At 39.0% G+C, this 27432-nt stretch overlaps 2 protein-coding genes across 11 annotated transcripts in view; one reads left to right on the top strand and one right to left on the bottom strand.

The window, feature by feature from the left end:
• The first annotated feature begins 103 nt into the window (after positions 1–103).
• On the top strand, positions 104–20611 carry arsg (arylsulfatase G). 6 transcript variants are annotated; one of them, XM_088599720.1, is made up of 12 exons: positions 104–887; positions 4601–5291; positions 7370–7477; positions 8891–8938; positions 9823–9903; positions 11019–11156; positions 13311–13512; positions 14640–14720; positions 16333–16441; positions 17312–17454; positions 19064–19154; positions 19339–20611. In XM_088599720.1, exons 2-12 carry the CDS (start codon positions 5065–5067, stop codon positions 19614–19616), a joined length of 1506 nt encoding a protein of 501 aa, XP_088455846.1. In that variant the 5' UTR covers positions 104–887; positions 4601–5064; the 3' UTR covers positions 19617–20611. The 6 variants fall into 6 exon arrangements, with proteins under 6 accessions (XP_088455846.1, XP_088455842.1, XP_088455843.1 ...); XM_088599716.1 differs by having other exon boundaries at positions 107–862; positions 7370–7557; positions 9792–9903; XM_088599717.1 differs by having other exon boundaries at positions 107–887; positions 4752–5291; positions 7370–7557; positions 9792–9903.
• Positions 18085–27432, bottom strand: part of wipi1 (WD repeat domain, phosphoinositide interacting 1) — a 25618-nt gene continuing 16270 nt past the window's right edge. For 4 of the 5 annotated variants that reach the window (XR_015925393.1, XM_088599721.1, XM_088599722.1 and 1 more), the window contains one exon: positions 26581–27144. Coding sequence is in view for 4 of the 5 variants with exons in the window: in XM_088599721.1 (XP_088455847.1) it covers positions 27094–27144 (51 nt within the window). In the remaining variant the exon portion in view is untranslated. Of the gene's footprint in view, positions 18387–19195; positions 19352–26580; positions 27145–27432 lie in introns of those variants that run through there. The other variant, XM_088599726.1, reaches the window with a different exon arrangement.

Raw genomic sequence — 27432 nt, 5'->3', positions numbered from 1 at the left:
CGCTGTTCACAGTGCGCCACATAGCAGTGTAACCCGCAGTTCGGCCACCCCTGCGATTCGCGTACCATAAACCTGAATTTCCACTGCCAGGAGCACCGTTTAATACCACAGACAACAAAATTATCTCATCTAGAAGCGTAGGGAAATAACGAATACCTAGAAAATGCAGTATCAGTACCAGGGACTGCTAAAAATGTTCCTGTTGTTAGTTCAGCAACCATGTTTAGTCACAGTGGGCCCTTTACAGAGACCAAGGTTTTCACAGACCCTGTTTAGCACAAGTCGTGGTATCGGACTAACTACCTAATGTAATATCGGATAAACAAGCCTGGGAACTATACCTAATTATTGAATTATTATCTTAAAGAGGAAAATATCAGAATACCTGAAAGCTGGTGGTGTTCATGATATCAAGTCGCTGTTTATTCATTTGACGTTTTAAGTGGAGGTGTACAAGGTTTCGGGAAAAAAACGCTTTTTTTATTAATGTAATTTGTATTATCCCCTTTGTCGGAGTTCGCGTGCAGTTTGAAATGCCTTAAAATTAAGTCGATGAGAAACTGTACACGTGTCTCCTCTAGGCTAGAGCAAATGGGAGTTTTTCCCATTAACACGAATCCGAACTTCCTCCACCGTGCAGCAGGAAAAGGTGTACGCGTTTGTTTTTGGGCAGCGTTGACACATGGCCCTGTGGGAAGAAAGGGGGCCTGTGAGAAAGTAGGTCAGCCTTATCCACAACGGCTACACAAGACATCTCCAGTCAGACACAGCTAAGGCGACTTTTCCCAGCGTGGCGCGGCCGGGAACGCGCATTGCGAGTGGGAGGAGGAAGCCGGTGCCTGATGTCTGAACGAGCGAGGCGGTGAGCTGTCGTCCGGGTAGAACAGGTTTGTTCCAGTTTGAGATACTGTACAAGTAAATAAATGCGTCGAGTGAGGTTTAAACCCCTCCCCGTTGATCATGTAAAAAATATTGATAACGAATTTCTTCGTTTATATGCCGTAGAGTCGATTCTGAGCCTTTGTGTGCTGCTGATGGTATCTTTTAACGTCATGTATTGTCTCCGTGGTTTATAAACACCTTTGCAAAACTAGATTTTAATGGTCCGCACTCCAGTCCTCGGCGAAAAGCTTATCGACGTGTACTGTATTAATAAAAAGATACATTTTCCCCCTTCTGTGCAGTTATCAGTTTGTTACTTGACCTGTTCCATCTTTGCACTTGCCGTGCTCGATATTTTAGCAGATGTTGTTTCCTTAATGCAATCTTGCAATTTCACTGGTGGACAGCTCCTTAACTGGAAGCTGGTGTGTGAAAGACAACATTTAGCAACGATTGTGTAAATAAATTGTAGCAAGAAGGAACGGGAAGTCTGTGTTACAACGTACTTTAAATAAAGGTTCGCGTTTCTTGTTTCTGTATACATCTGAATCGCCCACAGTGTTTTTTGTGCAATTCGAAAACTGCAAGGATTTATACTGATCAGACATATATCGTATCGTTAAATACGATGGTGGTCTATATTAAACATGTTTCAAATCAGCCTTCATTTTTATTCTTGCAAAATTACGTTGTTGTTGTTGTTGTTGTACTATTGGTTGTATTGAGGAATCCTTTGTAATTTTAAAAATGGTCGACCTTTAAATTTGTATTTACTGACGGTCAACAAATATTAATTGAAGAAGCCATAAAGAGGGTTTAAAGGTTGTGGAAAATGTCCTGTTTCTGAAATAATATGATACCTCTAAATCCTGCAGGACAATGGCTCTCCAACACCAGGGTTTGAAATTCCTGTTTCATAGTATTATCGTACCATCAGAAATATACAGCGAGTTTAGTACAGTAACGTTTACACCCACATTATGAACAGTATCGCATGTACTACAGTACTTCCTCAGGAGACAAGTTCAAAGGATGCAGTCATGATGAGTCAGCATGTTAGCTAGAGGGAAGGTTCAGTATGCAGGTTGTCAACCGGAGTTGTAAACAGAGATTTCTTAAGAAGTGTCCACTCCTTCCTGTCCTTTGAATTTAGCAGAGGGAAGGGTGTATGATGGATGATGCCAGTACTGGGAAGCAGACTTCCTTACATAGATGAAATGAGAGATTAGACAGTTAAAATAACTGAAGTTTGCGACAATAATACTCATTAAGGAAAAAGTCAGTTGCTTTTACTTAGGCAGGTAATACTAGTATGGGAATTCTGGCAGTTACTGTATATGTCCTATAGAAAATGGGCATTGCTGTGTTTTGTATTGCAGTGTACCCAATGGTGAATTACATATTTACATCCATCCATTTTCTAACGTCCTTATTCGATTCAGGTTTGAGGGAGGAGCCACAGCCAATCCTGGCAAGCAACAGACATAAGGCAGGATACACCCTGGATGGGATACCAGACTATTACAGGGCACATGATGTACTCACACAGACATGCACGCACTCACATCAGGGACAATTTCCCCAAAAGCCATGTGACCTACAGTACCTGTATGTCTTTGGACTGTGGGAGGAAACCCACAGGAACACAGGGAGAGCATGCAAACTCCACACAGACAGCTCCCCAGGTCCACCGCACTGTACCGCCCACTATCACAGCTGCGTGTGTAAAATAACCATTTTGCCATTTGACAGACAGTTTTACAGAAATGCAGTAAGCTGCAGGAAAAAAATATCACAAAAGATCCTTGCAGCGCATATTCTGTGAAACAAACACAACCTAATTTACAGGATTAAACAAGAATAAATTGACATGTAAACTCCAATGCTACTGTAACGCTTACGGCCGACAGGTACTGTGTAAGAGCCGGCTTACCAGAGCAGGTGACGTCACCGCCCTTCCCTGTGATAGCAGGACTACAGCTACTGGGCTGTAGAGAGATCTCTCTTTGGCTCACCGGGCTGGGTCCCTGTTGAGTGACGTGGGAGTCCTGGGTTCGAGCCCCCGACGGTGGGGGGCTGACCTAATGCGGCAAGGGTGCCTGCCTGAACCCCCGTTGCGTTACACTACATTAGAGAAAACACACCAATCAAGATTTTGTACAAACCTCCACTCTTACTGTAAACACTAAACCTAATATAGTTCAAACTTTTTCACCCAGAAGTGCCTAGTAATATACTATCTGTGTATTATTCCCAGGCCTTTCTTTGTAACCAGAAGACATGAAATGCCTATTACCATTTATTTCTCATTATTGTCATCTGAATTTGAGCTCTTACCTTTGTTGCCTGATAAATGATAGAAGCAGCTCTTTGCCCGGTTGTTTAAAGTCCTCGCTAGCTGTCTGATTACTTGAAGGGGGATCAAGTGTGGGGTTGAGTAAAGTAACTTACATAGGGTTAAAAAAAGTAACTTCATTTACATGGAGGATATGTTCTAGAAACTGCTGGGGTCAGGTTGCAGTTGTGCACTTTCTCAGTGAGAAGCATTTAACATATGCTTGGAGCGGTCTGATGAAACAGTCAGAGGTCACTTTGTTCCATAAGTTATATGTCTTTAAAAAAAGGGTAGCTTCCGTTTAGCTTGCTTGTGCCTGGAAAACCTAACTAGAGGCTGTCACACCTCTTCACTACAGTTCAGAGGTATTATCATCATTTTATTATTATTTTGTACTCCAATCACCCTTTGCTATTTAGTACAGTAAGTAGAAACTGCAGTTTTAACCATCTTTATCCTTAGCGATAGTGTATTAATAGTGTAGTCTAATACGGTAGTGTATTAGTGTCCAATTAGAGCTAGTTTAATTTGGACACTAATACACTACTGTATTTACTTGCACCAAATATAATTTTTGTAAAATAATCAATTTTGTCTCAGGTGGTTTTCTGTATTTGCCTCAAATGTACATGGCAACTGATGCCATATGGCCCCTGATGCTATTCTTTATCTTTCCAAGCACTACAGACTAAATAAACAAACCAGACAACAGCAGAACCACAGACACACTAGTTCACTGCAGAAATTCCTACTATGTGCTGATTATTTAAACAATATTTCACTAAAAAAGATAGTTTACACTTGTTTGTTATTGCTTGCAGTTATTGTTTACAATAATTGTATGCTAATTGCTAATATGCTAATTCTGTTACATGTCTGTTTTCAGTTAACCATTGAAGGCTAACTGGAAACATCTGCAGTTGGTTTCCTTGTTACATTAAATTGCCAGAAAATTCTAGGAATATAACCAGTAATTAAGAAGAGTACATTTGAAAAAAAAAACATTGGTGATTAACAATGAGTGTTGTCATGAGTGGCGACTGTATATTTAACTGTAACAAAGTTAACTTAATTTAAATTGGCAAGACATCATAATTTTAGGAAAGGAAATACATTTGACACAATGCAATAAAATGAGCTGTAAGCATGAAAAACTGAATGGAGCTACAAGGGTAGTTCTATCCTTGAATTAAATAGGTTGTTAAGTTTAATTGTATTCTTTTCTGTCATCACTAAATCAACTGACTTTTTTGTGATATGAGGTAATTATGTATTATTACAGCTATTTTATGGTTAATAGAGAGTTCCAGAATTGAGTGTAAAAAATCAATGTTACTAAACATTGTTATCTGAGAAAATATTTTTCTCTTTTCTTTTTTTCAGAGCTTAAAATGTAACATTTTATATACACATCCTGTATACAGTCCAGGGAGACAAACCTTAAATGAGAGCGCCGACCTTCAGCACAAGAGATGTGATCCTTTCTCCTGCCTGTCAGACTCGTCTCAAAATTCTACATCCCATGTTTTCCAAGACTTCCTCATTCTACACTCTTCCTGATGAGCAGCAATCCTACAGAGTAAAGAAAGAGAAGTCAGTGTCAGTTACTAGAAACATCTGACATCTTCTGATGTGAAGTTCCTCCTGTAAAACAAACCTTAACCAGCAAAATCATCTGACCGATGGCCTGAGGCTTCATCATTATCTAATGATAATCATATGAGGGGAGACTGGTTTGTTTCACCCTGCTTAAAGAAGTGGACCAATATCAGAGTGAAAGAAATATTGAGGCAGAACAGTGTGTGACAGAGCAGACTGTTCCAGTGCTGCTCAGAAGAGAGAGAGAGATGCCAGCAGTTTCAGTACCTCTCTTGCTCTCTGGAGCTGTGTTCACTGCACTTGTGTACTTTACCACTAACCACCTTGGGAGACGAGACACAGACAGCTACCTGAAAAAGAAACCAAACTTCATCATTGTCCTGGCTGATGACATCGGATGGGGAGATCTGGGACTGAACAGGCCGGGAATGAACCACACCCCCAATCTGGACCGTATGGCCCAGGAAGGCATGAGGTGAAGTATTGAACACTAGTGGGACTCATTGTGTTAATTTCAGTGTCCCATAAACTTACACCTGTAGTTGAATTTGTTTAGGGGGTTATTTTATAAATATACTGCTGTGGAATTAAGTTAGGGGTTTTTGAGTTGCTTTTGGTTTTATAACCAGGAAATCTGCAGTGTCTTGGTCTATGATTGTTTTCCTCTCTCTGATATTCAGCTGCTGGTTTTTAATTGCAGCTGTGTCTTTATTGAAATACTGTATATCCTTCATTGAACTAACAACCTTCTTGGTTAAAATCTCTGCAAGTTTTTTTTCTGCCCAAAGACTAGAGATTTTAAGAAACACAATAGTTAAAAGGCAACTTCCCACACGTTTAGGAACTGAAAGTAAAAGGGTTCAAAATAAACCTATTATTAAATAGTCTTCAGTTATTAAAAATAATTATTATAAATGATTTTGATAAGGAAATCTTCCAGGTCTGTTGGCAAGGTTATCTGAGTGAATGTGTGTTCTATATTAGATGCAAAGTGCTTCCTCAGTGAGTTTCTGAATGAGTGCTTGGGGTGGGTACTGTTCTGTATACTGTTTCATTCAGGACAAGAATAACCTGTAGCTGCAGAGTGCTATATACAGTACAACTGATTGCTTTTCACACAGTTCTTTAAGTTCATCCTCAAATTGTTCGAACTGTTCAAGGGCCTTTTTGAAAGAGTAAGATCTGGCAAAGAGATGTAATATTAAGACACTCCAGGGAATGTTTTGCTAGGGCTTTTCAGTGTGTTTTGTAATGCTTTTCACCATGGTGACCAGAGAAACAGGGTGTTTTACTTACCACATCGAAATACTGTAATTATTCACTGAATCTGACAATTTCTTCATGTTTTATAAAGGTAAAATAGATGCTTCTTTAAGAAGAATATGTTATGGCTTCTGTGTTGGTAAATGCAGATTTGGCTGTGCATATTAAAAAGATAAAAGGATGTGAAGCTGTAATTTACTGCTAAATTCCTTTTATCTGGTTATTTTGTATCATGAAAATATTAGACTTTGTTTTCAAAAGTGTAGTTTTCTCAAGTGTTGATAGCCTAGCTGTTGTGTTGTTCATTGCGAATTGATAAGTAATAGCAATATAGAAGCAGTATCCAATTTAAGTTTTATCTTGAGGATACAAATATAGAGAACCCCTAAACCTTAGTTTTGAAGAGGTAAATCTCAGGTCTGAAAGTCTTGATCTGCATTTGAATCCTGGTGACGCGGTGGTGCCGTGGTGAGCACTGCGGCCTTGCAGAGCTGGGACCAGGGTTCAGGGGTGTCATCTGCGTTTAGCTTGTATGTTCTTCAAGTTCCTCCCACTGTCCAAACATATACTGGCAGCTTAATTGGCCTCTGGGAAAATTGGCCCTGGTGTGGGTGACTGTGTTTGTGTCTGTCTGCCCTGCAATAGACTGGAGTTCGTCCAGGGTGTGCTGTGTTTTGTGCCTGTTGCTTGTTGGAATAGGCGCCGACTCCCCTGCGACCCTGAATTGGAAAAAAACAGTTACAAAATGGGTGGATGCATTTGAATACAATGACGCATAATTGCCCCTTTTAATTTTTTGGGGCATTATGCATGCTGTTCACTACACATGTGCAGGTCCTCTTTTAGGGCTGCTGCTTTGCCTTAATCAACATCCAGTTAGTCCAGAGTGCTACCTGTGTGATAATGTAGTCTTCTAACAGTTTTGTTTCCAAGGATTCTGTTACTTGTGCCTTTTTATTCCTGAGGCATCGATCGTGGCTTCCATTAACCCCCTTCTAAAATCTCAACACTGAAACTGTAATACTTCGTTTTGGCAGAAGATGTTTGGTGTCACGCACAAATGGTTATTATTTTCGGAGCCAGGTTTGGTGTAAGCTTGTGATCCAACAAGGATTCCAGGGCTGGCTGATTTGTTTAGCACTCTGTAAGTTAGCCCTTCATAATCCCTTGCCGGATCTGCTTATGCTTAAAACCATTTGTCTTTTCTGAACCTGGGATCCGTAGCAGCTGCAGAGCTGTTGACCTGCTGGGTAGAACTCAAGCATCCCTCGTGTCCACTTGTCCTTTCAGGTTCACGGACTTTCACTCCCCAGCCTCCACCTGCTCTCCCTCACGAGCCGCTCTGCTGACGGGGAGACACGGCCTGCGCAATGGGGTGACGCACAACTTCGCTGTGGGGTCAGTAGGGGGGCTCCCCCTCAATGAGACTGTGCTCGCTGAGGTCCTGCAGGCTGCTGGGTACTACACAGCCATGATTGGTGAGAAGCCAGCTGCTGTGTAATACAGTGCATAGAAAATGCAGTGGTGTTAAATATAAAATTGCAGGTTGTAGTTAACAGAAATAAACTAGTCTGACAACTCTGTCTCCCTGTTTTTGTGACCTTTTCCCACCCTCCTTATATTTCACATTGATGTAGCTCTATAGCTGAGATTTAGTTTAAGGAGTATAATAATGTTTGTGATAGCACAATGCAGAACAGCACTCAAAATACATTATATGAAATCTTTTTCATGAACGCAAAAGAATGGTATGGTGGTGCAGTGGTTAGTATTTCTGCCTTGCAGCGCTGGGCCCTGTGTGTTTGTTTGTGCCCTGTGATAGACTGGCATCTTGACCAGGGTGTCATCTTGTGCCTGTTGCTTGTCAGGACGGGCTCCAGCTCCCCTGTGACCCTGTATTGGATAAAGACTTTAAAAATGGATGGATAGATTAATCCATGATCCTGAAAAAACTGAAATACAAGGATCTTTAGAGTACAAATATTTTACAAGACAATTTGGTTTATTACACTGTGTATTTTATTTCAGTAGTAAAGTAGGGTAACATTCAACACAGATAATAGAATTGTAAGAAAGAATTCAGAAACAGAAGCACCAGTGAAATGTTGAGTGGGGAAAAACTATTGTATCACAACATGATATTAAAGTTGATGTTGGCTTGAAAACAGTTGTAAGTCAAGGCAATAACTCTTGGGTTTGCTTTAACGAGTGGTGTTTTAAAAACAGCTTGTTTAATACTGGAATTGGCTTGATGATTGAAAAGGCAGAGTTACATTGACATCCTTTTCGTTTTTTTAAATCTAATGGCTGCATTGAAATCACTGTGATGTCTGTTCTCTTACACAGCAATATTAGCAATACACTGCTAATATGATATATCAAGTCGATGGGCTTCAGCACCTTGGATAGCTCACATACAAAAGATTCTGCTTTTGTGTTCATCGACAGTCCAGATGTGCCGTGAGAGATCAAATCCAGATTAAGTCCTGTGTCTTTAAAGAGCTGATCACCCCTATTTCAGTGACATCAAGAAAAAAAAACTGCAGCACAAAGAAGAGCAATGCATCAGCCCATTTCCAGCGTATCACATTTCTTTGAATTTGACTTACTTTTTTTGTCATGTGATTTTTGCATGTTATTCCCGATTCACCCTTCTCTGTTTGAGGTCAGTGTGATCCCAGTGATTCTGGCCACAGCTGAGCAGTTAATTTGATTGGAGATCCCCCCCCCCCATGCTGCAACATGGACGTAAGCAAGTACACACATGTAGTATTAAAAGAAAACATCTTTTGTATATTTTTATCTCTGCAGGGAAATGGCATCTAGGACATCGTGGCCCATATCATCCAAGTCACCGGGGTGAGTGAGTTAAAAATTTGAGTGTGTAATTCCTCTCTCACAAGGCAGTGCTTTTCCGATAAACCTTTTTTTTATTTAACATTGTTAAAGGAAATATTTTTTTCTTTATGCAATCAAAGTCCCTTTTTAAAAAATTGGCACTGGCTTTGGGCTTCAGAACATAATTTAGTTACCAAATGAATTCATGTTAAAATCCAGTCCTTCACTTGTTTTGTTCCCCAGTGTTTTTTTTAAAAACACTTTCTGATTGGTGATAGAATTACCACCCTCTTTCAAAATAAGTGTTTGGAATTGTTCCGGGAGAAGGATGATATTGACAGTGCCCAACGTTTTTGTTTTTATCTGACTGGTGTGAGGATTGTTTTTGTGAACCGAAGGTTTCTATGAAAGAACTGCTTATCTTTTTTTTTTATTTGTTTGTTTTTGTTGGAACTAGGACAAAGTCTTTTGGCGTTTGAATTCTGTCCTTCATCTCAGAATTCATTCCAACAAGGCAGCACACCAACAAAACATTTGTTTGAATTGTGAATTTCTTGATCTGTCTTTATACTAAATACTTCAATGCCAATACTGTATTTTTAAGTTTAATGTTTTAAAAACCTATGCATATTTAATATAGTAATGTCCCACATTTTGTGTTTGAAGTCCCTCAAATTTGAACAATTCCTCTATAACAGAGAGTGAATTGAGAGGTTTGAAACTGCCAGTATAATGTACTGTTCTGTGAACAGCTTAGCCTTTAATTGCAAACTGTTTATGACACAAGCTCTCCTCATTTGTTACTTTTTCACGTTCTCTTACTTGTTCTGTTATGCAAGTGACAGTCACAGGAAGTCTTCCATGTTTCCTGCAGGTTTTGATTACTATTTCGGAATTCCCTACAGCAATGACATGGGCTGCACAGACACTCCAGGCTATGACATTCCGAGTTGCCCACCGTGTGCCAGGGATCCACTGTTAGACGGGTACGCTGCAATAGACAAGCCTGCTGATTTTGGAAATATTCCTGTGGTAGAATAGAGTTGTACTCTTAATGGCTTGAACATTAGTACTCCTCAGCTGAATAGTGTGGGCCTCTGTGAGCAGTCAGAGCAGCTTGAAGAGGCTGTGGCACACATTCCACCAGATTGTGAAATATTTGCAGCCCAGTTCTGCTCAGTTCATCTTGTAGGATTGCGTTCAGTTAAGGTTGTGATGAATGAAATGGTGTATGAGATTGCAAAGCACATTTTTTCAGTTCCAACAATTGTCAAAAGCACGGAGATTAGGGAATTGTATCCCGCCTAGTAAATAATGGTGGACATCTCTCCCATTGATTCCACTGTGCATTACCTGTCACCGAGAGAGAATGACAATTTATTATATTGTGAGCATGCATTCTTTAGAATTCTGTAATCAGTGGCCAATTAGATGTCTGTATCATATAACTAACACAGCAATGCCTCCATAGTGAGAGGAATTGAAGTGTTTTTGCCACATGGGTTTAAATCAGTTCTTTTATGTCACAGCTGTTTGACTAAATGCCAGAAATTCTGTCAGGAGGCTCTCAAGTGTTCAGCTAATAGGAGTACTCTACAAGAACCTTAGTGAAAAGGGCTGGTTTCCTAAAAGGTTCTAATTAAAAAAGCACAATAATTTTCCTAACTACTGAATTATGAGACTGAATAAAAAATGAAAATGTAGACATGTAAGTATATACCTTCCTTTGAAACACAATAGTAATTCACCGATGTACCCTTTATCAGTGTCTTGTTTCTAATCCTATATTTAAGATCGTCCTTAAATAGGCTCACAGTATTATGACCCATGATTTCATTATCAAATCTTAAGATACCCTGTTAGTTAGCATGCCTGTGTAATGATTGTATAACTCAGAATTACACAAATTTTTATAGTTTCTATAGTTCTTATAGCTAATAAAGTTTAAGGCAGTTCAAGCAGGTAGCTGTGTCAGTTGGTTGCAAAGGAACAGGTAAAGGTTTATTCCATGCTGAAAGGAAAATAAAAGAGACAACATTTTGTCTCACCTGAGGCCAAAATCAGTCAAAAAATAAAAAATACCTTTATGATTTTCTTCTAGTGATGAGCACAAAGAATGTTATTCCGGAATCGCACTTCCTCTGTTTGAGAATTTGAGGATTGTGGAACAACCGCTTAACCTGTGGACCCTGGCAGAACAGTACACACAGAAAGCCATTGATATAATCCACCATGCCAGGTAAGCTTGTATGGTAAGCAGCCATCAATTCTGGGAAATCATCTGTATTTTTTGTACTGGAGCCAAAGGCTTAACTTGTCAAAACTCTGGAAAAGATTTATATGCTATCTTTCATCTCCAGTTCTGGTGTTCCTGTACACTTTATAGTAAACCTGCTTAGGTTAAAAGAACATATATGTAAGCCACAAGTGCTCATTTGTTTTGCTTTACTATATATAATTAACCTAGCTTGTTTGGTTAACATCCTTGTTCAGATCACGTTTGAACTTCAGGGGAAATCACTGTAGAAAACAACAACCCAACTGCTTTCCTTTTAAGTTAAATTTTTAATTCCAGTTTTAAAGGGGGAATAAATCATTTTTTCATTCATGGTAATGGAACCATTTTATTACAATAATAGAACCTTAATGGAACCAACATTAATGTGCTATTATTGTAAGGGGCAGGTACATGAAGATTTTTATCAGCTGGAAAAACATACACTATCCTGATATACTGTACATTTTTAATTTTTCAATAATATCTAATGCTCTCATATTCCATAAATATGAGGCATACATTAAGTAATATGTTCATTTCTGTTTTAGCAGAAATCAATGGCTTTCATAGTTTTTGAGTGGTGCTCCCAATATCACCAACAATACAACACAGCAATTTGGCTGTGTTCCTGTACAGCCTTGTACAGCATGTCCCTGTTCAGTGTTTGTAATTTAACTTTGATTAAGAAATGCAAAATGCACACACACCACAGTAAATTAAACTGCCACCAAACCAATATTTGTGTTTCCTGATGTCGGTAAGTCAGTATGCACTATAAAGATAGCATTGCCATGGTTTCACAGCATTAACTAATCTTTCCAAACCCCAGCCAGGAAAGCAGTAAAAAATAGGACCTGCTTCAGGTGGCACAGGTCATTTTGTGTAGCTTTTTCTTTTTACTGACCAGTTCAATGACTGGTTAAGTACTGAAGTTGGTTCTGTGAGAGAGGTGCCTGCTCACAGAAAAGAATAGGCTCTAAATACAGTCTAAATAAGTCTGCCTCCAGCTGAAATAATTTCCTAAGATAAAGGAAACATGGGCTTGAGGCAGGAGCGCTCCTGCACTTGTTGAGACCTCAGCTGTTCACTGCCATAAACGGTGATGAGAAACAGAACCTGATTGTGGAATCTGCCACAGTCAGAGCTCTGGTAGAGGATAGAAAATCCCCATCAGAAACAACATCATAGAAAAAAAACTTTATAGAAAATCCCTTAAACATTTTATCATCTTTTCCCCTAGTTTAATGAGACTGTAAATGCAGACTGTACATTATTTTTCCGTCCTGAGTTATTAACCAAACACAAAACATTACACTGTAAAAACCCTGGTGTGTATTTTTATACATTATATCATGTTTTTCCATATAGTGTAATGCAGAAGCAGACGGTTTCTGTGCTTAATGAAAAAGGAAACTTGGCCTTTAAATGTTCCTAAAATGCTGTATGTATAACTTAGTTCCCAAGGCTTCGCATGAACATTTTGTTTGAAGGATCTAGAACTAAAGCCTCATTTAAGTGCTGATGTTTGCAAGGAAACTTAAACCAGCAGCTGAATAAACCCAGGTGCCTTTGTTAATTCAGGGAGGCAGACGTCATTGACATGGATTTCATGCAGTCTTCTATATTCGTAGAGCACATTCCGATCCAAATTGAAAAGGTTGAAAAGCTTATATGTGTAATGAAGTGTTAAGCAAAACCAGCTACTAGTGCACCCTAACCTCTTTTTTTGTCATTCATTTAACACCTTTATTCAAAGAGGCTGTTGAATGACAACAGTGAGACTGCCACGGTACCCTGTGTCAATTGAAGTCTCAGATCAGTACAATACAAGTCAGAAGGCCAGTGGGAAAATAAGATAGTGACAGAACTAAGCCATGATTCATTCCCAGCTGGACGTTGCTACCACTTCCTGGAAAAATTGGATGCAGCCTCAGTGCATTCTGTATATTTTCTACAGCTGAAATTTAGATACTTGATCGTACACAAGCTCTGCTGTGATTCATGAGTGTGAAATCAAACCAGCAGTGCTCCAGAGATAACAGCCGTCCATTTGTTGAGAATGTGGAACATGTTACAGTGGTTGACTGGGAATCCCTTGGGATCTGTTTCCTGCAGGGCAAGCGGTCAGCCCTTCTTCCTGTATGTCGCTCTGGCCCACATGCATGTGCCTTTGTCTGCAGCCTCTCGAGAGCCAAGCATAACCCATATAGATCCCTATGCAGCCAGTCTGGAAGAGATGGACAGCTTTGTCGGCAGGATAAAAACAGCCTCTGATGCCAGCGATAAAGAAAACACGCTCATCTGGTTTACTGGTACAGTGTGTGTACATTAACAGCCCACATCTTCTTTTGCTTTTGAGTCACTTAAGGTTTATTAGATTAGAAGACCAGTCCTGGCCATTCTTATTTTTTTTAATCTTAGTAAACCCTTTGAGCTTTTTACTGCTAAAAGAGAAATGGATATTTTCGTTTTGGGTTAAGAACATGTGTTCGCTTCAATTAAGGTTCCATATATAGGAACCAACAAGACATGCTGGAATGAAAACTCAGCAGTCACTGGGGTTATGAAAAGTTAAATTAATGTATTTATCCTTTGAATTACAATTTTTTTTTTGGCAGGTGTGAAAATAAACATATAAATCTTACAAATCTGCCATGTCCTAAGACAATGGGTGTCACTACAAAATTCTAAATACTGTCATATTTTGATAGATCCCACTTTTATGGGCTACAGAATGAACAGTGGAATTTCTCAATTTTTTTAATATTTATTCACTAATGTTGAGCTTCTTTTATCTAATGCAGAATATCAACTTAATTTAGATGTTTTCATTTCCACCTCCGTGCAGTACTATCATTACCCTTTGTTCGTGACAGTGCTTATTGAATGATCTCCAGTGGGAACATGTTATAGAAGATGTGGGGCACATTTTGAGACTGTTTTCCATTGCAACAGCTTTTTTAGTAAACCACTAATTCATTTTAATCTGGTAATATTTGGTAGTGATTAAAAAATTAATTACTTGAACATTCATTCTTCAGTCATTCTTTCTGGGTTTATTTTAAACAGAAGCATTAGGACCACTGCCTTGGAAATAGTAAAGTGAGTTGCCAAGGTAACAAATGCTGGATTAAGGGACTTTTGCATTACTTAGTTGTACCTCCTGAAATAGATTTTCTACTAATTCTGCTTTAATGCCTAAATAGTAATGGTTCAGTGAAATATGGTTACTTTTTTATATGAATTCATGCTTCGTTCATTTGGTAATTTTTATTTATGTCCGTAATTACAAAGTATACAAATGAACAAAGTAGTTGACAATAACTATTTAAGGATTTTAAGCGCTTAATTTTAGTAACTAAAACTCATTTTATAATCCTGATACATCACAAACAACATCATAATATTCCTCATCTGATTCTGCCGTGTCTTTGTCTTTCCCAGGTGACAATGGGCCCTGGGAAAAGAAATGCCAGTTTTCAGGAAGTGTGGGCCCTTTCTTGGGAAGGTGGCAGACAGATAGAGGTAAATACTGGAATCCTGCTTTATGAAGTGAAAGCTGAAAATCTGGGAGCCATTACCTGTTTGCACCCTTATCATTATTCTGTATTCATAGTTAGAGAGAGTACTATATTACAATTTATATACTCATACAGTGATAAGTGAAAATTGTTTTGTAAAATTAAGCCTTTATTTTCCTGTCACCAATCAACATTGTTTTTTTGTGTTGCATATGTATTTAAAAATGTTTGTGTTACATATATATTGGAGTATAAAAGCTGCATTAGTAGTCTGTTTCATTTTGATTGTGGGCAGAGTTCTTGTTAAAATAAAAATTGAAGAAGATTATGATAATCTCTTCTTTATCTGTATAAGTAAAGTACAGAGGTTGGGAATTATGTCAGAGTACTTTGCTGAAGTGCCTTCAAAGTAATAATCCAAAACACAGGGCTAGCGCAAACTCCGCAGACCTATTAAATTAACGTTCTTGTGTGTGTATTTTACATCTAACCAGAATGAACAGTTTGCTTGACTTATTTGTGCCTCTTGTTTTTCCTTTGGGTTCGGTAAGGAACTTCTCAATCGATATACCCTAGCTTCTAGCTTCTATACAAATTACAGTGGAACAAGTAGAGGTTTATACCGTGAAAATACGTTTTCTTTTCAGAAAAGTTGTTGTATTTCCAGAAACCTTATTTACTGATCTCTTCTTGCAGAAAATGCCCAGCTACTTACTGTACATTGGTGAGACAGGAAGGAGACTGGGAGACCGCTTCAGGGAACCTGTCAGGGCTATGAGGATCAAAGATCTCTCCAATCCCATAGTCTCCCATTTCACCTCGGACGGCCATGATCATACTGATCTCTCCGTCTGCATTTTCACAGAGGGGTTTTACAACTCCTATCGCAGAAAGACATACAAAACCAAAATTATCCTGAAACTAGGATCACACCTTCCCCCTTCTCTCATCAACAGGCTCGTTTCCTTCTAATCCTGTCTATTCATTTGCAGGTTTTGACTTCACACCTTTCTTCACTGCTCTTGACTTCACACCACCTGAAAGTCGATACTCAATTTAATTCAAGATGCTTTATAGGCATGACCAATTAGTAAAATCAGTATTGCCAAAGCAAAACAAATACAGTGAATTCCAAGTTCTAAGAAGAAATGAAAAGACAGAAGTTAAATGATTTAATAAAGTTTTCTTTGACTTTGACTGTTGACCCACAAATTTGATAAAAAAACTAAATCTTTCAATGAATGAGTCAATGAAACAGCAGTTATGATGGACTGGTGGGATAGGCTCTGGTACCTCCCAGACCCTGAATTGGATAAAGCAGTTAGAAAATAGATGAATGAAATTACAATATGAAGTTTAGAGTTTTCTGGGGGATACGGTGTAGCCAATGAGTTTAGTTAAATATCGAAGATGGTGCTTTGATTTGGCTGAATTTTCAGGGAATGGCAGTTACACAAACATTTTCTTTCTTTCTGATTGAGACAATCTGTACCAGACTTGCCTTCAAATACTCAGTCATCATATGTCAAAAATTTGAAATAAATTATTGTGTCACAGAGAGATGGACTTCCAACCAAATTCTTATTTTTCATTTTTTTTTATTTTTTGTTTACCAGGTGGGAGTTCAGCTAAGCGAACTACATGGGAAGGAGGGCACCGTGTGCCCACAATCGCATACTGGCCAGGCAAGATACCAGCCAATGTCACCAGCAGTGCCCTGCTCAGGTAGTGAGCTCAGAGTCTGGATAAGGGGGTCTGAAACTGTAACACTTAGCATTCAAATCTTGCAGATAAGACATGACAAGTATGATTTTCTTGTTCTTTGCTCCGTACACAGCACATCAAATGGAGAAGTGACAAATTGCTTCACCGATGATATTAAGATATAAATTTAGGGAGGCCAGATTCGAACAAGCCCCAAATGCTATTTAGCCAGGACACCAAGGTTAGCACTCCCAGTCTTTCGAAAAATGCTGTAGTATCTTTAATGACCCACAAAGTCAGGACTTTGGTTTAATGTCTCATCTGCCATACAGCACCTTCTGCAACATTTGCAAAATGGTGTCCCAAGTCACCGTACTGTGGAATTGGTTTTATAAAAAAGAGCGTCACCTACTGCTACACTGTGAGCAGCTGGCGGGTTTTAGTGGTCCCACAGAGCTGACAAGGTCAGCCTTCCTTTGCTTCATAGATCTGTTCATATATCTGATTAGAATGTGGTAAAACAGTTGCTTAATATGAAGATATGTATCTACCTATTTCTGTAGATTGCCTACAGTTATTTGATGGTAGCTTATTTTTTTAAAACATTTTTGTAAAACATTATACTTTAAGAAGGAGGATTTTTCTTTTAATAAATCAAAGACTGGACATTTATCAAAAGCATTAGAATTTGGAAACAAGGTCTCCTTGGAAGATAGAAATCTTGGTATGTCCAGAATCATGGTTAAACCTGTAGAAATACAACTTCAGTAGTACTATTTGCATACATCCCGGAGGAGTTTAAATGTAGTGACATAATTGAAAAACTTTATGTGGCCTGTGATGTGAGTTTGTTTTTTTTTGTCTGTGTGCATGTCATCACCATTTTTTAAGACAGGACACTTCTCTCACATAGCGGTCTGGATATCTTCCCCACTGTGTTGTCTTTGGCTGGGGAAAGCCTACCCTCGCAGAGACAGTATGATGGGATTGATGTGACTAAAGTCTTACTCCACCAGTCAGATACTGGACACAAGGTAAAGCTCATGGACAAACAACACCCCAACAAGCTCATTTGCTTTAAGACTGTTCCGGGTTGTAACTGTACTGAAGTGCAGATCATAACACTGTGTTTCGCCTATTTTGTTTAAGTTATTTCCCAATACTCATGTTATCAGGGTGCATTTATTTAGGGTAGGAAAAGCCACAACTAAAGATCCTGTGATAACAATATACTGTACAAGTGGTGGTGATATTTGATCTGTAGACATTTCTGTGTGGTTTTACAAAAATAGGGAGTAGCAGCTCCACTATTTATTAGTTAGAGAAACACCCAAACTACAGTTAGGAGAAGGCTATTCAGAAGATTATGTGGTTTTCATATAAAATTACCTGAGGGAAAGGTTATTGATTTTACTGCCTCATTAAGCCTTCCCTTGAACAATACGGATAAAACAGCCTTATTTTTCTCAAATGCCTCATTTAGAAGAACCTTCTCAATTTTCTCTTGTGTCCTCAGGTCAAAGCCTCCTTTTTGAGCTCAAAGCACAATAATTATTTTTGACTGACAAAGTTGGTCTTAACAGTTTTATTCAACTCAAAAAGGACACTGGGCGAAACTGAGAAGGACAATGCTGCAAAATTGAAGAAAGAGACACTTCAAACAATTGTGGAGCAAATGCTTTTCTTTTCATACATTTATGTAAGGAACTCTAGGGCAATGCTAGGACCGTGCCCAGAGATACAAATGATGTATGTTCTTTGGAATTTGTTTCCCTTTTTTGGAAAAAATGAACACAAAAACAAGGTTAAGTTTAATTGAATAGATGAACAGAGATTTTGTACAAATAGGGACATACGTGATGTCTATCTTAGCTGTAGTGCTGAACCTGCTACATGAAATAAAGAAATGCAGCAATTTAGTCTTTGGGTCAGGATACAGGTAGGTAAGAGTGAATGAAAACAGCACCTAGATGGGAAACAAGAAGCAGTTTAGTGACCTCAAGTCACATTAAATCTGAATCCTCAAAGAGTTAATTAGAAGGGTTCTGCACTAGGGATCATGTAGTACAGAGCCCTGGAGCAACCTTTGAAAATGTGCTTTGTTTACTTTTGATAAGTTCTTCACTGAAGTAAAAATCTCCTTAATTTATCTGGCATCTCAGACACTTGCATTTATTAGATTTTAAAATCGCTTCTTACTAATTAATTGTAATATAGTTTTAGTAAATTTCCAAACTGTAAATTTCCAACCCACTTTAATAAATTACTTAGACCCCCTGCATTTCTAAAAAGGTTTGAGCTTCATTGGTAGTTTTTTTCTTAATTCAAGTTACATTGTTGTGCTAGATAAAACTCTGTTACACCAGATTTTCAGGTAGAACATGCTTAAAAACATTGAGTATTGCATGTGACCTGAATGGAATTATTTCTGTTTCATAACCTGTACCTTTGTGACCATTTTTGTGCAAGGTTTTTATGCACACTAAAGTCTGAGGTGGACATCATGTGGAATGTAGATTGAGTTGAAGGTCTTTTTTCGGAATCAGTCCTCAAGCCTATCTGTTGTTTTTCCTCGTCATCATGCACATGTGTTTGAGCTCCATTTAATCTGTGCTTTTTTCTCTCCCCTGTGTGCCCCCACAGAGTCTTTTCCACCCCAACAGTGGTGCAGCAGGGCACTTCGGAGATCTCCAGACAGTCAGGCTGGGGCAGTACAAGGCATTTTATATTACAGGTACAGTATGGGCTTTCTTAAGGCTGTCCATTTTAACTCACCTGGAGAAGTGTGAAGCACATGTTGATTTAGGGAGCCCTCTTAGCCTCAGGAAGTGAAATCTGGAAGCCATAAATAAGGTAATTGGAAGAGAAGAGGGTAAAGGCAATGCGGTGAGCGTGACCAGGTGACTTCTCTCTTTCAGGGGCAGCAGAGGCCTGTGGTGGGGGGACAGGACAGGAGATGGTTCATGACCCCCCTCTGATCTTTGACCTGTCCCGGGATGAAGGGGAAGGTGTGCCCTTGGACAGCAGCAGTGCAGAGTACAGCATGGTCCTGGAGAGGGTGGAGAAGGAACGGCGGGCAGTGCTGACAGACATTGCCATGGACAATGTGTCCAGGGCCGACTATGCCATCGACCCCTCTGCCGCACCCTGCTGTGACCAGTGTCATGTCGCCTGCCGGTGTCGGGGACTGGAATGAGGGCTGGGCATGGTACTGGGCACTGGTCAAGTGCTTTGTTTAGGAAGTTCCCTTTTTATGCGATTCAGCAGTAAACTGGGATTTTTAGTGGTGAATGGACACTGTATTGGCAATTTAAGTGCCTGCTTGATAATAAATAAATCAGCTCTCTGCACTTCTTATGCCCAGTGCAGTCCGGGTACAGTCCTCTTAGCAGAGCCAGTTTTCTCTGGTGCCGTAGCTCTGCAAACTCCCAAGAGAAAGTTGTTCTTCTGAAAAGGAAACAGTCTTCAAATGTTAATCTTCCTTGCTCTCTGTGGCTTGCACTAGCAGTGCTGACGATAGCAGGCTGAGAGCGTGTTAGGAGTAGGTTATGAAACAGGAGATTTAATGTGACCTTTTCAAACCTACAAACCCTGCCATGCTGTGATAGACCCAGTATTCTCAAGTAATCTGTTAACTCAGTATTGACAAAACGCAAATATTTGAAAGACTTCAGTCACTACTTCTTTCAGTCCTTTGCAACATGTTTTTAATTTGACACGCAATATTTTTCTGCTTACTCAAAATTGTGACTCCTCCCTATATAAAAAAAAGCATGAGCTGAAAACAGGTAATAACATTGTTGTACTTTCTTAATTAACAGCAACTGAAAGAAATAATACATTAAACTTGATACCTTTGCTTCCTCTTTATATAAACTGGTAGGAAAAGGAGTAGGCTGTGTTTAGCATGCATATGAGACAGATGATATTTGGGTCTTTTGTGTGTGACAGTACAGTGTCAAAACTCTGATTATGGCACAAAACTGTTCCCAGGTTCTCAAATTCTTTTGTGATAGAACAAATGTAAAAAGGAATAGAATCTTTGATAAAAAGCTAAATTGAACATTTTTCTATGCATGAGTAGAAAAGAAGGTGGGTTTTAGTTTTTTTTTTTACTCTTTACTCTGTGGACTTTAAAATGTTTGCTCCGTCATTTTTTAAAATAAAAGCACCTTATAAAAAAAGTGAAAACTCTGGCTGGATTTACTGCCTCACATTCTGCACTAGAAGACAAAGAGCCTATATGTTAAGAACAGAACTATCTATATACAGAATACATATCTCATAGAATAGGGTCTTGACATACAGACACAGCTGGTCAGTGTCACATTTCAACCAGAGGCATTCTGTGAAGCTCTTAATAATATATAGCTTGTAATATTTCGGCTATATATAAAGTACAAGAATATTCACTTGTGTCTCCGAGTCGGAACCAAGCATAACCTTTGGACCACTGTTTGGGAGGTACAGGTCTGGTTATATTTCCAATTTTATGATTAAAGTTTATTTACCAGTGCAACGAACCTCCCTTCAAAACAGCTTGTTTGCATGGAACAAACAAGATGCAGGAATGTGCCAATCTGAGGATGGCATGTGAAGGATTGTGAGTTATGCTTCTGGAGTTATGAGAGTGCCATGTAGAAGGTTAATCATAGGAAATATGAGATATGAGTACTAGAGGGTTTGGGAAAATGTGTGTGAGCGAGGTACGACTGCACATTTTCACATGGGATTTGAGCAACACAATTGCAAATGCAGACAGTGCAGCAATTTGTTTGTGGTCTTTGTGAACAAGGCATGGAGACAGAAAGAGAGACAATTATCTGAGGAGAATCTTATGGAGAGAATACCCATAACTAGATCATCGGTTTTGAGAGGCGGGTAGCCACCTGTGTCTGTAGGATACAGAAAAGGAGTACAAGCATCTCTCGGTTATGAGAACAGAAGTTAGGTTAGCCAACATTCAGAAAGCAATCCCTAAGGACCCAATTGGATCTGACTGAAATGAAGTCAGGCAAGGCCATCTGTAGCTCTAAGTGCTTTAAAGCTCCTGTCTTTCTTTTCTGTGGTTGAAAAGAAAGCAACTATCTGATATTTCCCCCTGATAGAGGAAAAAGGTAGCAAACTCACTTATTATCGAGCAGTAGCCCTGGCCAAACAAGACCTGTTTAATAACAGCTTACACAGTTACTGTTATGCCAATTAAGATCACAGAGACAATGTAAGGTGATTCTCTCAAACCCTGGAATGGGAATGGTTAGTAACGTCTGCTGCCTATTAGTCTTGAATGGGATTTGTGCTTTCCCCAAGAGGGAGCTTAAAATGGAGAAGTACTGTACAAAGGATCAGTCTCGACTAAAGTACTACAAGTTGGCAATGTTATCTTGTCTCTGATACAGACTGTGTTAGGAGATCTCCAGGAAAACGGACTCAAGTAGCTGGGTGACTCCGAAAAGGTGGAGGAGCAAAGGTTAGCTCTTCCCAAGACTATTGGGAGCTAAGGTCAGCAGAGCAATAGTGAATATTAGATGCTATTAAATCCCTTGAAAATGGGATACTTCTGGGAGAAATTCAGCGAAATCAGTATACCAGAGCAGAGCATGAGACAGGTATTCCTCTTAACCCCGGAAGGGGACAAGGTGAGATGAGTTACGGTTACAAACTGCATGGTGTGTAGGACAGGGAAAGTATCTTAGTGAGACTATATGCCGGAGGCGACTGTCAGTACCCCCAAAACTCTGAATCTATGAGCTAAGAGTAAAGGGATTCTGCAGTGGATAAGCCCTTGTGAAGCGTGAGGTGGTTAAAAAGGAATTTTCCTTAAATCAGTGACCAAGGAAGCTAAAGCCCTGATCTCAGGAGGTACAGTAGCTGAGAAGTTTCCTGGAAGGAGTTTCAGGCTTAAATTTGAGTAACAGTAGGACATGTCTCAGGGAGAGGGCTTCCTACTGATAAAGCCATGGTATGCCAAGTTGCAGCAGTATATGAATGCCTGAGCACGGAGTCCAAGAGGAAACATTTAGAGTATCCCATAGAGTTTGAGCTCTCAGGTGTAGTTAGATTAGTTACAAGGGAGCATTAATATCAGATAATCAAATAATCTCAGAAGAAATTATTTAACATAGAATCAGGAAATAGGTAGTGTATCCAGTTCCATGCACAGTATGGTGGAGTATGTGATCCTAGAGTAAGCAAGATTTGGGAAGGAGTTCAAGTCTTAGCTGACATTTTCCCAAGAGTCATGCTCTGACCAGACCAACGAAGAAATACTCCATTTTAAGTCAGCCAAAATTGCAGCAAAATGAAGTCTGGTAACAGAAATACCATAAATCTGTCACACGATATGAAAAAAAGGTGTCGACGTGGTGACGTATTAGATCTGTTAGATCATCAGGACTTGGACTTTGTTTCCAGATTCCCGTTGTGGACATAGGCCTTGTTAATTATTAAAAATAAGTCTTCAGTGTATTAACTTCTTGGGCTGTTGTGGAGCAGTATAAATATGAAAGTGAAGGCAATTTATTCAAACTAAGAAGTCTTGAAAGAAGCAGTTTACGTATAAATATAACACAGGTTGAAAACGTTTAAATCCTCTTTCTGCAAGACAAGCAGCTACCTGAATCTTTTACAGGTCGCTTATTGTAGGAAACATTTCTGCAAAAGGCTCCACAGAAAAAAAATAAAATGTCCTCTGTATTGTATTTCTGTCTTATAAAAGTGCTTTTAAAAGCACAAGTGTATCTACACATCGCTGTTTTCAAGGGAAGAACCCAATGAAAAATAAAACAGGACTACAAATGACAGCTTGTACCTGTAACAAACCTTTTTAATTTACAAGTTTTGTTAATTATTCTAGTAAATATTGAGTAGAAAATATCGTCTTGTACAATATTTGCACAAATGCATAAGCCATGTTGATGAGACGTTCTGCTTTGGCATTTGAAATAATAGTAGAAAACTGTAAAAAAGATTATATTGTTATATTACTTGAGTGTTTTGAACCTCTTGAGTCTGTCCACATACAAATTTGAATTAACTGTTGTTTACTCCCAGATTGTATTTTAGTTTCAAGGCTGCATAGTTCAGGGGTTTGAGAAGTCCTTGACATAATTTGATAGGCCCTGGGTGTTTTGTGTTGATAGGGAAGATGGCTCCTTTTTCACAGCACTTAGTGAAATTCATGTGAAACAAAATAAGCAATGTGTCATAACTTTAGGAAGAACCAATAATTAAGTAAACTGGACTTTGCTTGTTTCTAAGTGAGCGCTCATTAACAAAACACATTCAGAGAAAACCTGAACATTAACCTGACCTGACATTGTGTTAAAAAAAGATCTGGAATACAGAGTTCTGTGAAAGAAACAGACAAAGCAGAGGTGTTCTGGGATGGTTAAACTATGGAGGGGACCTAGGCTGATCAAATTAAGGCTACGATTTCGCAAACCTTTGTCATAGGATTCTTTAAAAAAGCGTTTGATATACAAAAGCAAAACAAACCACACATTAACAATTATTGTTTTAGTTAAAGTGTGCAATGTGTAACGTAGGCAGTGGTGGCTTTGTGATAGATTTGTGATTCATTAATAATGAATTGTGCTGCTTTATAGGCATGTGAGGCTCAGTTAGTTAAGGGTACCTGAAAAAATTACAGCCTTGCACTGTACTGAGGTGCATCACAGGTGCTGGGTGGTGGGTGTGTGGTACCTGTGCATTATTTGTCAATGTAGTAGTGTGCTTTTCTCTTGCAGGCAAGAGTGGAGCCTAGATGAGAGAGGTTGAATCTTGGATACTGCCTGCACCTTGACAGAAGAGGGGCATTCACAGCGTGTTTGAATGCACTCTTGACACGGCTGGTGCAAGAATTAACTAGAAGAGTAAGTGCTTGGGAAAACTAGTGGTCATTAAGCTTAATGCTCCATTGTCTCCGAGTTAGTAACTTTTAAGGACAAATACTGTAGGTGACATGGAACGAATTGATTTCTCCAGTATAAGAAACAGGTAGAACTGAGTGACTACAAAAGAACTCATGTTGGTTGTTTCAGTGGAACAGTGTTAAAAAGGCAACTGGAAAGGAAGATAATTATGTAGCCTTCGCTGAACAAACAAAAGTGACTTGCCGGCAGTATTGGACTCATGGGGCTGAATGCCAGCATTGTCCCACAGCAAACGACATGGCAAGACTATGGAAAGTCTTGGCAAAGCCTCATTTTTTAGAACTTTACAAAATATTGAGCTCCGAATGAGAAAAATGGGCCTTGAAAGCCTTCATTTTCAATGAGCTAGTCAAAAACGTAACCGCATGAACATAGCAATCAAGTTGATCTCAGCGGCCTCATGTTTCTCAAAAACTTGCCAGCAATGATGCAATTTTACATGAGCTCACCACACCCTATAGTTCAGAATGGTACCTCTCTGTAGGACACCCATGAAATGCCAGGTTTACAAGAAAATGATGGGTAATGGATGGCACTACTAGTCTTTGATAGACTTGATAAAAGAGATATTGATTTAACAAAATTCCTTTGATTGCATACCAGATATTAAGTGAAAAAGGGGAGAAACAGAATTCCCAAATATTGTTTAAGATCCACGTCTCTTATGTCCAACATGATTCTTGCCTGTTGTGGTCCATTTTTGCCTTGAATGTGTTCAGTGAGACTCTCCTATCTACTATGAAAGAATTGAACGTTACCCCTTTTGTTTGTATTAAGCATATTATTTTTATCTGTAGCTATGCATCAGCTAACAATTCATGCCCTACCACGTTCAGGAGAAAATAATCTGCAGCATACATTTATATGGGAACTGTGCATAGCATGCAAATTGTCTTGTTACATTTATTTGTGTACTAGACTAAAATGTGGACCAAAGAACACTTGTAGAGTCAATGTAAACCACCTGTTAATTAAATCTGAATTTAACTGGTAACTTTAAAAAAAGACATGGAGGGAAAAATGTCTGTTTAACATTAAAATATATGAGAAGGACACTCAAGACCACTGTCCCCTAGTTAAGTATTGAGTGCTTAATAGAATGTCAGATTTTGACCTAAGGAAAAAAATAACTTTTGTCTGTATTTGCATTTGCGAATCATAACATGATGTAAGCTTCCATGGTCACACAAAAGAAGTCTAGTATGAATGAAGACCACTTTTTACATCATCCCCTAGTATTAAATCCATCTGAATAATCTAAAAATGAAAGAACTGAAAAAGTGTTCTGTATATCTTGTGAATGACTGTGTTTTCTTTTCCTTTTAAGGTTAGCCCAGTATCCCTTTTGACCCCTGCTTCTCCACACCCAGTACTATGGGGCAGTTTTTAGGTGGAAATAATGTGTCGTTTATAGTTTATAGGACGAGAACTGAGATGGGTGTTTGTTTCTAAATAACAACCCCTGTGTCAGGAAGACTCAGTGTAAACAACTGATGTCAACAAGCTAATCAAAAGCTACACATTCATGAAGGAGCTGTTATCTTTGCTGGTCCTGCTCTGGCTGAGCCAGTTCACGTTAAGACATCAGGGCTGAACAGGAAACCCAAGCCCATTTCAAGAGCCATGTTATCTGATGAGAACACCCTGTTCACACGAACACGCCTCTGAAAAGCATATGCCTACAATTACACATGTTGTGAAATACATAGCTCCTAGGACAGAAACTCTTTTGCTTTTGGTGCTAGGCACGTTTTTCAGGTTCTGTATGTTCTTTTCCTGTATACTGTAGGTCACGATGGATTCATATTCAAATATCAGGAATTTTGTCCAAGTAATTGTCCATGTTATTTGTGAAAATCAAATCACATGAAACAGTCAAATGGACTTATTGATTGTAGGAGCTAATACTTTGTTTTATAATGCACCCAGTATAGATTAACATCATACTCTATTGTAGCACAAACACCTTGGTAAAGCTGACCCCATCTGTCTGGGACCAGTATTGACAGACACAAACCAGGACCGATTTTACAGAAGCCAATTAACCAACCCATTTGTCTTTGAACTGTCGGAGGAAACCCCCACAAACAGGAGAAAATACAAACTCCATGCAGATCGCGCCCCAGGAACTTATCACAGTTCATTCAGGTCTTGGTATCGATTAGCATTTTTCATCTTCAAAGTAGTTCAAATAGGGAACAAGACAAAACTCAATCACGGCGAACAAAGGATTTGCATCATTTTATTTCTATTTTGAGCTCCACGTTTTTTGGTTTTGTGCAACGTCCTTGCAAAACACTTTTGCACAGTTACAAATAACATTGTAGACATGTACAAAACAATCCACCAGCGTGGTGTACAATGGGACATATGGAAATGTAACCAAAACAGGCTAAAAAACACATACAGAGCAAAAACAGAAGTTTAATTCCTTATTCTTTTGATTAAATACTATTACAATATCAATACTATCTAATTATAAACATATTGGTCAAGTAACTCTTAACACATGGTTATAATTCAGTTCAGTCATGCACCTAATTCATATAACACACCCGTCTGGAGTTGAGCTAAAAGACCCAGGTCTGGTCTTAAAAGATACTATTTTTCTCTATTTTCTTTTTTTTTTTTTTTAAATGTAGCACCCTGCAAATTTGCTTTTTTTTCCCCTGGCTCATGCATAGCCAATCTTCTGGCTTCAGGTTTAGCCTTCTGTCCGGTGTCAAATGTCCTCTAATCTCACGTCCATCTCGCTTTGCCAGCCCGAGTCCCGTCACGGCACGAATTTATCTACCAAAACCAAAACAGAGCTTTATTGTTCCTGCAGCCCCAACACGAGGGTGTGTTATAAACAGATTAGTGCACAGTAGTGAAATCCTACCCACTCTGATTTTGCCTGTTTGCACAGTGGGTGTGCTCACTTGCTCAAGGAGAATTAGTGCCTTTTTCTCCTTGATAGAGACTTCACCGAGCTGTTGCCTGAGAGACTAGAATTTATTTTTTCACATAGAGTCTTAATCCCTGGATATTGCAATCCAGGACAGGCTTCTTAATAAGACCCTAAATAATAAATAAAAC

The sequence above is a fragment of the Lepisosteus platostomus genome, chromosome 11 (assembly GCF_059453375.1).
Source record: "Lepisosteus platostomus isolate fLepPlt1 chromosome 11, fLepPlt1.hap1, whole genome shotgun sequence".
In the NCBI taxonomy this organism is placed as follows: domain Eukaryota; kingdom Metazoa; phylum Chordata; class Actinopteri; order Semionotiformes; family Lepisosteidae; genus Lepisosteus; species Lepisosteus platostomus.
Note: the sequence above shows the minus strand (reverse complement) of the source record. Positions and strands in the feature narration are given on the sequence as shown.